General features: G+C 39.1%; 1 protein-coding gene across 1 annotated transcript; it reads left to right on the top strand.

Annotated features, from left to right (window-relative positions):
- Positions 1–10,727, top strand: WDR83OS (WD repeat domain 83 opposite strand). Its single transcript, XM_032211058.1, has 4 exons — positions 1–151; positions 3,628–3,733; positions 5,400–5,497; positions 10,493–10,727. The coding sequence occupies exons 1-4, from the start codon at positions 102–104 to the stop codon at positions 10,557–10,559; spliced, it is 321 nt and encodes a 106-aa protein (XP_032066949.1). The 5' UTR covers positions 1–101; the 3' UTR covers positions 10,560–10,727.
- Positions 10,728–12,542: the final 1,815 nt, after the last annotated feature.

The following is a 12,542-nucleotide window of genomic DNA, read 5'->3' as shown; positions in this document are numbered from 1 at the left end:
TCTTAGTCACCCTCCCTGCGGCACTGAAAGGAAGCGGAAGTTGCTGCAGCCCCGAAAGGAGGTCGTTCTCGGCATAGTACTGTAGCCCGCGGCACAGTGGGATGTCTAGCAACAGTATGGCAGATCCGCGGCGTCCCAACCGCGTTCTCAGGTCAGGCTGCAGTGTGGGATGGGAGTTGGCATGGTAACGTCACGACTTGGGTCCGGAGTCGCTGTAGCACGGAAGGAGACGGAACGGACAAGTCACGCACGATGGCACGTGACTTGCCTGGGGTCACTATGGCAACATCGGAGCGAATGGAGGGGGGATCTGGCTACTGTCGTTTTAGGGACAGTTGTGGGGGGGAATCACATAGGGGGGGGAAGAAAAGCTTACATAATGGCACGATCAGAATCTCCCTCGGTAGTTTCCTGGTACTGTTCAAAAGTTAGTGATGCTATAATTTGTATAATCGTATTAAACACGGTACTTAATATCCACAACTCCATGCCAATGAAAGACTGGAACTTTTCCTGAAAAATGGAATGCTTTGAAGTGTAATAGTATTATTTACTTTCAAGAGCTACGGTATATATACACCCTGTGGTAAATTAGCAGCTAACTTAAAACTCCCAGTTCCAGGTACAAAATACACAACTATGAAATGATAACGAGAGCTAGAGTTTTTTCTTCTTCTTTGTAGCCCAGTTCCTTTAACTCTAGCCTAACTAGAGTAGTTGTACTAATTGGTGATTATGTAGAAAGGCCCAAGGATACTTAATATTACAACTTCAAAGAGAGGATAAATTGATACCTGAATAAAGCCTCTGAAAGCATAACATAGTTTGACACTGCTAATTTCAGACTAAAGCTTCAGTTCAGAGAAAAATGCATTGGTGTATTGAAATAAGATAGGCATGGCTCACGTCCTTTTATTTTAAGAGTGCCTTATTAAATTATGAGTATTTATGTTTGGTTGAGGTTTGACTATATTACTTGAATGTACAGGAGGGAAGAGGCAATATACCTTAGATAAAATTTTGGACATATTTTTTTGTGCATTATGTAGTGAAGTTTAGTAAAACCAAAAACTAGTAATTATGGTTTGAATTTCAGGAAGTAAATTGGAAAACTGAATGAAGAAATACAATGGAGTGGTTGCTTGTGTATGAATCTCTAAGTAGAATTATTGAACTGTCAAATTCATTTTTATGATTACATTTAAAAATGTAATCATAAATGCATATCAAGAAGGATATGAAAGAAGTTGGGGGAGGGTCATCTAATCCTTTGCTCATCACAGAGTTTGAGATTCCCAGTGAGAATGCAGCAATTGTTGTTATTACAAAAACACTCCCAATGTTCAAGTGAAATTTAGTCTCATGACTTCAACTCAGATCTGATCCTGATATTAATTTTGGTCTTATCTGAAATTAAGATAATGTACTTAAAGAAGTCTGATAATAGTTGATTTTTTTCCCCAGTAGTTTTTCTGGGTATTATTTTTGTTTAATCTCAACATTTAACAAATAACTAAGAGTAGATGGTGGTAACTAATACAGTAATGCCAAGTGGAGCAGTAGAAACACACCCACATTTAAATCTTGTTAAACTATGTAGTCAAATTAGGCTACTAAAAATCAGATTGTAGAATCCTATATATGGTAATTTATGGATATACCAATTGCGTTTAGAAGGATTTATATCCAAGTAAGTGTACAGCAAGTTGCAATTTTTTACCTGATTTGCAATCTCTCTGCATTGAGATGTTTTATGATTAAGGAATAATTTACACTGCTGCTTTTATTCTTTTCTGTTGAGCAAACTTTTGAACCACCCATGGGATGTCCAGGGCATACAACAAACTAAATAGGCCAATATAGTAAGAAGAAAGAATAGAAAAGAGCCCTATATCTTTTGCATGTTTTTTGCTTAAGGAAGCCCCTTTTGTCAAAGGAATCCAATAAAAAGACATAATTCATCTTGATTTCTGGCCCTTAAATGTTAGTTTTGCCTACATAGATAGTCTTTGGCTTATGTCATTCACTCAGTGACCATTCAGAATTGCAGCGGTACTGAAAAACTACACCACAAACTTACAACCAACCCTTGAAGTTCCAGCTGTTAGCTTTGCCTACACAGAGAGTACTTGGCTTACATTCATATGTTCATTAACCATTCAAAGATACAGTGGTGCTGAACCCACTGAAACTGACTTACAATCAGCCCTTGAAGTTCCAGCTGTTGCAGGATCCTATAGTTGTCTGATAATAATCTGGGAGCTTGGGTGCCCAACTCACAATTATGACATCACAGCAAGGCACATCCTGTGATTGCCATTTGCAGGCTATCATGCAAATTTTGTGTTAACAATCAATGAAAAGCTGGCAGGGAAGGTTGCAAGTCACTCCAGTAAGTCATTTTTTTCTGTCCCCCCCCATAAGAGCTCATTATGGACTATGAGATCCCAGAGATCTCATATTCTATAGTATACCCCAGACCCCCGCCTCACTGTAAATCAAGCCTGTTGCAGCACCTTTGCTGGCCCTCCTCAGCCTCTGACCTGCCCCCCTCCTAGTGCTTGCAGCGCCCCCTGTGGCACCTGTGCAATTCCTCCTTACTTGGGAGACCTACCTCTTGCCACTCCAGGGATTACAACAGAAACCAGGGCTGCCAGTATTGCCATCATTAAACAGTGCAATCTGGTGATATCATGTTTTATATCCACAACACTTAATGAAGGCAATTTTGTCCTAATTGCTGCCTTAATCTAAGTGCTACCTGTGTGAGCCTTACATATCGAACAGTTAACCAGTAATTCATAATATAGTTTTTATTATTCTATTTAATATGCTAGATTACACTTTAGCTACCAGAACTGGAGCAAGCAAGTCTATCATTAACAGAAGTGTTCACTAAGTGAAACTGCAACTATGTTTATATTCTTACTCCAGCTTTCCCCTATTTACAGACCTGTTGAGGGTCATAAATGTGAGGATTTGTAAAGTTACTTTTTCATCATGTCATAACTATGATGGTTACTAAATAAGGCAATTGCTAAATAAGAATTTCTTTTCCTCCCTTTCCATTCAATCATGTTTGATTCTCGGTGATTGCCTGGAAAAGTTCCTACAGTTTTCTTGGCAAGGATTTTCAGAAGTGGTTTACCATTGCCTCCTTCATAGGGTTAAGAAAAATGTCTAGACCAAGGTCACTCAGCTGGCTTTATAGCCGGATGCCTTAATCACTACACCAAACTGGCTTTCAAGCAAAGACTACCTGTACACAAATTTTATAGATTTAATTTACAGAGTTTAACTCATAATCCTGCTTTTCATTTTTTGTCCATATTAAAACAAGACTGTTCTCCCATTGTTCGGTCTTTATTATTTGAAGTGGTTGAAACAGAATACCCTTCATGAAAATTTAGAGTATGCTGAAGTATCACTTGGGGGAAAATACTAAATATTGATACCATTTCTTTTTCAAGCTTTTGACTTTGACCTTGTATGAAAGTTTTATTTTTTGCAGGGAAAGTAGCGTTTATGTTTTCCTCATCAGTTCAGAATTGTTGCTAGAAATATTTGTTTTGGATTTAATACAATGTAATACTTTTGCTTTTCCTTATAATGAATTTTTATTTGCAGATACAAGCCTCCAACTACAGAAAACAATCCTACTTTAGAAGATCCTACACCAGATTATATGAATTTGCTAGGGATGATTTTCAGCATGTGTGGCTTAATGTTAAAAGTAAGTATTAGAATACCCAGGTTTTGACCGAAAGACATCAAGAGCACTAACTGAACAAATCAAGTAAACTCTTTTACTGCTTACATATTATAATACAATTACTGAATTGCTATTGGATAGTATAGTTCTAGTATTTTGCAATAAAATCTGGATTATTCTTTGTAACTCCAGTTTTCTTTCTTCCCAGAGTTGAATTGGATTCATTAGACAATATTTTTCAGAAATTTTTCTGCCAACTTTCAAATGCTGACTAGTTACTATTTAACTTTCAGCAATAAATTAATAACTTAATGTTTCAATTTATATTAATTTGGAATTTATTTTTAACAGTTTTAACTAAATTTACATAGGCTATTTAAGATGTATTAGTGTAAATTATTCTAGAAGAAATCAAAACTGACTTTAAAATCTGTATAAGCATTGTGGAGCATTATAGATAATAGAATGGTTAAAATGAAATTCCTTTCATTAGAGGAATGCTTTGCTATGTATCCATGCTACAGGATATACATAAAGATATATCTTGTGCAAGGGCTCTAAGGGATCTGAATTGTGCCTAGAGGATAACGTGTTTTCTGTGTAAAAGTGATAATACCAATTAGCCATAGTACCATCATATATAAATGTTTTTGAAAATATGTCAATTACTTTACAACTCATTCAGATCTCAATTCTAGATTAAAATATTTTAAGAGTTTAATTATATCAGATCACTTCTTAGCATTAAGAGACACATTAGTAGTAATTCAACTGTATGCTTTGAATGGATGGCCTGTATGAAATAGCAATTATGGTTATGCAATCGAGAAGCCATCATCAAGTTAATATATATAGATATTCAGTTTAATTATGAGATGAATGTAAGTCTTAGTGTCATTTATTTGATTCTCAATCATCAGCATCTTTCTTTTTACAGATGGCCAAAGCATTATTAACATATCAATAATCCATACCTGTAATATGAAATCTTTTGACTACTGCTAAAATAATCTTAAGAGAGAGGGGGAGGGGGAGAGAGGGAGAGCTTTGCATGAATTTATATTTGAGGTGACACTATACAAAGTTTAGGAAAAATCCATAAAAACCTACATTGTAATAACTGTGTATTAAAATCTGTATTGTGCTTTTCAGAAATAATAAAATCTCTATCTGAATGTATGTAAAGATTCTCAGTCATCCAGGTCATGGTTGTTCCAAAGTTCTTTGGGATCTCTTTCTGAATGTATTAATAAAATGTTTTATAAATAAAATTGATAAAAAGACATTGATGTATTTTTCTACTCTTCCTTGGAAGTTCTGTGGTACTAATTCTCAGTATATATATTTTTCTTGTTAAGATTATTAAACCACACAACTTCATGTCAAATATATTTCTTTTGAAATTAGAATTTTCAGTTTATATTTCTCATTGATAATGGCATTTAATTCAGTAGAACCAACTGAAAAAGTATGAGTTCATTAATATATGACTTTATTTTTGTCATATGTATTTTATAAGTAACTTTGTCATTATGCTTTAGCAATATTTATTAATTTTTTAAACTGAAGGTTCCTGAGCTCGTAGGAAAAACGAAGTGGAATATTTATAATATTGTTAAACTTTAATAACTCTGATGTATCTGTCACCCCATGAGGTTCTCATCATATTTTTCCATGGTGTTTGCAGTTAAAATGGTGTGCTTGGATTGCTGTCTACTGCTCATTTATCAGTTTTGCCAACTCTAGGAGCTCAGAAGACACCAAACAGATGATGAGCAGTTTCATGTAAGCTGTGTTTTTACTTCTTTCAGACTTTTGCCAAGGTCTTCATTTCTGAATACATAGGTCTTGCTCTGGAAATACTTTCTCAGGAATGCTAATTACAAAGTTCTCAAAATTCCAAATATGCCTACTAGCCCCAAAAGCTGACTGATTCTTGTTTTTCTTTTGATTTGAGTAGCTTTCTCTCTGATAGTGAGTCATTTTATAATACTTATCTTCAAAGTAAAAACTGTTTTGCTTCTCATCAAAGTGTAGCATTGATGCTTTATGGTAGATTGATAATTGAAGCTGCCTTTTCTTCCTCCTTTCTGCTGAGTTTATACTCCTTTAACAACAGTGGAATACATCACCCACCGATAAGAAAAATGGCCAAATAATGAAATCTGGAAGACTAGCTTTTATGGTAAACCTTTATTAACTTCTGTTGCCTGAGCATCTCCATTTTGCCTCTTTTCCTCTAACGCCCAGCCGCCCTGTTTAGGATAACCCGCTCCCTATTGAATAAAAGGGAAGCGGGGGAACCCTTGCAGGGCAGAGCTGAGGACTATGCCCAATTCTTAGCGGACAAAATTGCTCGGTTTCGGTCGGACTTGGACTCCATCCCCGCAGTTCCAGCCGAGGCACAGGAGGATCAAGTAGAACATCTCTGGGTTGAGTTTCAGGATGTTACCCCCGGGGATGTGGACAAGGCCATGAGGGCTGTAAGTGCCTCCACCTGTGTACTGGACCCGTGTCCCTCATGGCTGGTTACTAACAGCAGTGAGGTGACACGAGGCTGGATCCAGGCGGTTGTTACCGCCTCTCTTCGGGAGGGGAACTTCCCTGCCGCACTGAAAGCGGCGGTGGTGAGACCCCTCCTAAAGAAACCATCTCTGGATCCAGCTGTTCTTAATAACTATCGCCCAGTCTCCAACCTTCCCTTCCTTGGGAAGGTTGTTGAGAAGGTGGTGGCCTTCCAGCTCCAACGGTCCTTGGAGGAAGCAAACTATCTCGACCCCTTCCAGTCAGGCTTCAGACCCGGTTACAGCACAGAAACCGCTTTGGTCGCATTGACCGATGATCTCTGGAGAGCCAGAGATGGAGGACATTCCTCCATCCTGGTCCTCCTTGACCTCTCAGCGGCTTTCGATACCATCGACCATGGTATCCTTCTGCGACGACTGCGGGAGGTGGGAGTGGGAGGCACCGTGTTGCGGTGGTTCTCCTCCTACCTCTCGGACAGGTCGCAGTCGGTGTTAGTGGGGGGGCAGAGATCGTCCCCTAGGCCCCTAACTTATGGGGTGCCTCAGGGCTCGGTCTTATCCCCCCTACTATTCAACATCTACATGAAACCGCTGGGAGAGATCATCCGCAGGCACGGGATCAGATACCATCAATATGCGGACGATACCCAGCTGTATCTGTCCGCCCCGTGCCAACTCAATGAAGCGGCAGACGTGATGAACCGAGGCCTTGAGGCCGTTATGGACTGGATGAGGGTTAACAAGCTTGTGCTCAACCCAGAAAAGACCGAGTGGCTGTTGTGCTTCCCTCCCAAAGATTCGATCAATATTCCATCACTCAGGCTGGGGGGTCAAATTCTATACCCCTCAGAGAGGGTTCGCAACTTGGGAGTCCTCCTGGATCCACAGCTATCGTTTGACCACCACTTGACGGCTGTGACCAGGGGGGCATTCGCCCAGGTTCGCCTGGTGCGCCAGTTGCGACCCTACCTGAATCGGGAGGCTCTCACAACAGTCACTCGGGCCCTTGTGACCTCTAGGCTGGAATACTGCAATGTGCTCTACATGGGGCGGCCCTTGAAGAGCATCCGGCGACTTCAGCTAGTACAGAACGCGGCCGCGCGAGTGATCGTGGGTGCACCTCGGTTCACCCACATAACACCTATCCTCCGCGAGCTGCGCTGGCTACCTGTCGATCTCCGGATGCGCTTCAAGGTGTTATTAGTCACCCATAAAGCCCTGCATGGTAGTGGATCTGGATACTTGAGAGACCGCCTTCTGCCAATTACCTCCCTGCGACCAATAAGATCTCATAGATTAGGCCTCCTCCGTATTCCATCGGCCAGCCAGTGCCGGCTGGCAACTACAAGGAGGAGGGCCTTCTCAGTAGTAGCCCCGACCCTTTGGAACGAGCTCCCCGTGGAGATTCGTACCCTCTCCACCGTCCAGGCCTTCCGCACAGCCCTTAAGAACTGGCTAGCCCGTCAGGCCTGGGGACAAGGATAGGCGCCCCTCCCGAATGATGAATGTATGTTGCTTGCTATTTTATTATATGTCTCTATGTCAATGTTTGTATTCCCCCTCCCTGATTTTATGTGAGCCGCCCTGAGTCCCCTCAGGGAAAAGGGCGGCCTACAAATATTAATAAAAAATCTCTAAAAACATGTATGTGAGGGATTCAGACAAATTTGCCTCATTGTTCATCTTTCTAAAGGATTCTTTCATTAGAATTGAGATGGATGTTATATTTATGGACTAGATGCTACTTTAAAAATTACACTATTGAAAGGAAGTAGCAAATTTTACCTGATTGTAAAAAAGGTTTCTAGAAAAATGGATCTGGAGTTCATCCATGGAGAGAAAGCAATAATAGCATATTCCTTTGCCTCACTAGACATTCAAATTCTATTGGAAAACAATAGCCTAAGATTAAAAATCACCACAAGCTCCAGATCACCTCAGTGATCTGATTTCCAGACATTTTCATGTTTACATCTACAGTGAGGAAATGCCTGAAATATCAATGCCTTTGAAAATCAGATCAATTGGGAGATTCAACTTGCTTATTGAATTTAAACTCTTAACAGAGCTGCTTTTTATTTTTCCCCTGCTTAATAAGTTCTTATTTTATCCTTATTCAGTTTCCTTCAATCTTTTTTCTTCTCTTCCCTTCACAGTGCAACTACCACCTACTTGTATTTCCATTTTTCTTTTTCTTTTGCTATTTTATTGAAAAAAATGTCTGTACTCCTATTTTTGCATGAGGAAGTTTTCTGTGTATAAGTATGGTATGTTTATGTATGTGCAGATAGGAATCAATTATTATAAAGTGTGACCGGTAATTTTAATCAGTAATTACTGGATTTTTGTTGTTTTCTTCTTTTATGGAATAATCTGTTTCTACATAATACACAAGCTAATTCATACACAAATGTATTGAGAGAAGTAAATCTCCAGGACTGGTTGGCAGTCTTGGGTTTACAACACTATGAAATTGGGTAGTACATGGGATTGTTTATTTACCCTATTTTTCGGAGTATAAGACGAACCTTTTTCACTCAAAAAACAGGCTGAAAATCTGGGTGCGTCTTATACATCAAATACAGCATTTTTTTGCCTCCCAAAGCCCCGCCCTTCACAAAAATGGCCGTGCATAGCCTTATGAAGGCTTTCAGAGAGCTCCTGGGGGCTGTGGAGGGCAGAAATGAGCAAAAAATGGACTGTTTTTTGCCCCCCCCCCCCAGCAGCACTCTATAAGCCTCCATAAGACCATATGCATGCCATTTTTTTCACAAAAAATGGGCCTTTTTTTGCCTCCACCCCACCCCCCAGGAGCATTCTGCAAGCCCCCCCAAGGCTATTCATGTCTTTTATTTGAAAAAAACCGGGCTCATTTTTGTGAAAAACGGGCCATTTTGGGGAGGTTTGCAAAGTGCAAAAACTTTTTTCCCCCCTTTCGGAATGCTCTTTAGTTAGAATTACATTGATGAGAATTACATTGATCAAGTGCTGTGCCAGCAGAAACAAGTCTGCAGGTGCTGCAGGTTGTCAGATTTCCTTCTCCAGCACATGGATAAATATACCTGGAAACATCTATCTACATACCTTCTTACCTACCTACCAACTCCCTCTCTCTCTCCCTACCTACCTACTGTATTTCTCTCCCTTTCTCTCTCTATCCCTCTATCTACCTACCTACTCTCTCTCTCCCTACCTACCTACCTACTGTATTTCTCTCTCTCTCTCTCTCCCTCCCTCCCTCCCCCCTCTATCTCTCTCCCTCTCTCTCCCTCTATCTACCTACCTACTTTTTTTAAAATTTGCCTCTTCAAAGCCTTGGTGCATCTTATACTCTGAAAAATACGGTATGGAGTTTTCCCTCTCTTTAACTCTTTCTTTTTTGAGGAGGAAGTGGGATTGCCTTTAATTGAAGATCATTCATAAGAATTTCGTAATATCCTTTTCAGAATATTACAATGCAACCCTATGGCTTAAATACATCTGTCTGATATCACAATTACAAAGGGCAGGTATTGCCTCATGTCACTGCAGTCATATTATTTTCATTATTGGAGCTATCAGCAGATGCCTACGTGATCATCTTCCTTTCCAATAAATATGGTGTTTATCTAAGATTTTTATATTGTGGAAGCAACTCTCTGTTACAGTTTTCAAACTCTGTGGGGTTTCAATGAATGTGGAAATGCTAGATTTTTATCCTAGATTCCCTCTCTCTCTATTTGTGTCAACAGATTAAGTAATAAACTAACATTCTCCTTTTTTAGTTTGTCTTCTTGCCCATTGACCTTCTCTTTTTGAGGCTCTTTTGTTCCTTTTAGGATTATAATGCTCTAACAAGAAAATATTTGTAGATTCATGTTATTCTTTTCTCATAAAAGCTCTTATTTTCTTGATTGTAAAGTTTCAGTTCTTTTTGCCAACAAAAATCATACAGTTACTTTCAGTAACGACTAATGATTCTAAAGTTAATCACTTCTTGTTAATTTGGAAAGGTATTTGTTTTGTGAGCCACTACTATTAGGCAAATAGTTGAGGCTTTGAGGACAAGAAATGTTCATTTAGTTTCTCAGTTGCTAATTATTGCTGAGGAAAATACTTGCAAGAAATAAATTTAGACTGGTGTCAAATGCATATTCCTGAGCAAATATTTTTTGATTACTTATTTTGGAAAGCTGGGATAACTGTAATTAATTTTGATATTACTGTGGATAAAATGTTAAGGATTCTACATTAATTCTGTCACTATTTTTTTCAGGTTGTCTATTTCTGCTGTAGTGATGTCTTATCTTCAAAATCCTCAGCCCATGTCTCCTCCTTGGTGAAAAAAATAACCCTTTTCTTTAAAACTTATCTTCCCAAGTAGTTAGATTATCCTGTTCAGAGTAGAAGGTTTTCTTTTACAAGATAAATTTAATTGCACAGATATACCATTGCAACAGATTGGGAATGTTTACTTTGCTATATCAATAAAATAATTATTGTTAAATATGCATTGGCTACTTTGCCAAAATTTCTTAACATGTTAAGAATGCATCTTATTTGATTGCCAGTATAACTCTGGGCCAAGCCAATGTAAACAAAGAATTCTCAGTGTATTCCCTGGACTATTAGGAGGGTCTGCTCCATAGAAAAAAGAATCAGCATTGTCCAGGAATAAGTTTATTGTCAATAAATATATTTTAAAAATTGTTACTTGTAGCTAATTAGCATACAACAGAAATATCTTGGGAAATATAAAGCTTTTTGTACCTATAGAAGTAGGCAGCTTTTTCATAGCTTTTAATCAAAATAGCATGTTGTAGAGGCATGTAATACTTTTTGATTTCTAGCATTATTATCTATGAAGTATATGAGACAAGGATCTCCCCAAGTACAATTTTAAAAAGATACCCTCATGTATATCAAGAATTGGATGAATCCAGAGAGAATTGTATTCATTCTTTTTTGTAGGGACATTGAATCTGTGTACTACAGTTTAACAGCATTGTCCTCATTGATATGCTTTGTATAAAAGGGTTCAAATTTGTATTAGAGAACAGGCATAGAAAGGGGAGGCCACAACATTCTTAATTTCTGAAAAATTAATTAGAAGCACCTTTAGTCATGGACTCAAGAGTATCTTTATCTTTTTTTTTACTCAAACAAGAATGAACAATTAATAAAAGTGACAGCTTTAGGCTTTTTGGTTGCTTCAAAGCAGTGTTCTTTGGCTAACTTCCAAAGACTGGATTGCATCTGGTGATTCATGAGTGCCCCCATCTCTCTTTTTCCCCTTCCCACTCCCTGCCGGCAGCTTTCCTACTTTCAGACAATGCTAAATAGCCTGAAGAAATGGTACAGCTGGGATATTGAGGAAAAAGGTACATATCAGGATGGAGAGTACATGGTCTGGCATCTAATAGGAAGGAAGCCTGGCCTGAATTTGTGGGGAACAGAGAGGACTCTCTGTTATTTATTGATGTACCCTATAAATTGATAACACATCATAAGGGACAAAATTAGATTATATTGAGCACATCTGCAAAAGATTTTCTGAGAATTTAAGTTCAGTTAGATACTGTGTGCTTTCTTCTTGAGGATTTTTATTCAGATCCATTTTAATACAGATTCATTCTGGAATGCTAACTGACTGCAGCCAGTCACCGCATTGTCACAAATGCAGATTGCCTCTGTCTCTTGGGAAATCAGCATTTCCTCCTTTCAGACTACTAAATGTGTCTCAGTAAGAAGAAAAGGAGGTAAAATCTTTAGAGCTCTATTATGCTCATTCAGTTCTCAGGGACAACTGAGCATATTTTTTCAACTTTGTGAGGCTTGTTTATGGCTGGGGTGGTGATAATTCTCACAGCATGCATTGTGTTGACAGAGCTAGGAACTGGCATTCCGTTCCAAAGAAAAGCCATGTGATGCATTGTTTTTCTTTCTGTACCGCCAGAGGCCACCTACAGTCTTGTCCTAAATTGCTCCCATGCAGTGTAATGTTTTGAATGGGCTAATGAAGGGGGGGGGAACTATGTTACGAGGCAAGATGGTTTGTAATGGCTATGTGGAGGGGTGGGGGAGGCAGGGGGAGAAGCAAAGAGAAACCATGTCCCTGCCTGAACACTCACCCATCTGTTTCCAATAAATTTATTTCCTTTCTGGACTATGGATAATCCTGGGCCTTTAAGAGAAAAGCGCCCACCCACCCCTTCTTCCCATCCCCAATCTATTTTGGCTTGCTGCTGTTTTCATTTCCGCTTTCCTGTTCCGCATCTGGTGCCAGGAAATTCCCCACTTCCGCACTTGCTGGCCAGGAGACGGGG

Source organism: Thamnophis elegans, chromosome 2 (assembly GCF_009769535.1).
Source record: "Thamnophis elegans isolate rThaEle1 chromosome 2, rThaEle1.pri, whole genome shotgun sequence".
Classification (NCBI taxonomy): Eukaryota; Metazoa; Chordata; class Lepidosauria; order Squamata; family Colubridae; genus Thamnophis; species Thamnophis elegans.
Note: the sequence above shows the minus strand (reverse complement) of the source record. Positions and strands in the feature narration are given on the sequence as shown.

Bases quoted from the DNA above. Each gene is read 5' to 3' on its own strand.
- WDR83OS (XM_032211058.1), top strand. From the start codon at position 102: ATGTCTAGCAACAGTATGGCAGATCCGCGGCGTCCCAACCGCGTTCTC. The intron at 3,734-5,399 runs GTAAGTATTAGA...TGGTGTTTGCAG, and splicing joins TGTGTGGCTTAATGTTAAAA to TTAAAATGGTGTGCTTGGAT. The intron at 5,498-10,492 runs GTAAGCTGTGTT...TATTTTTTTCAG, and splicing joins CAGATGATGAGCAGTTTCAT to GTTGTCTATTTCTGCTGTAG.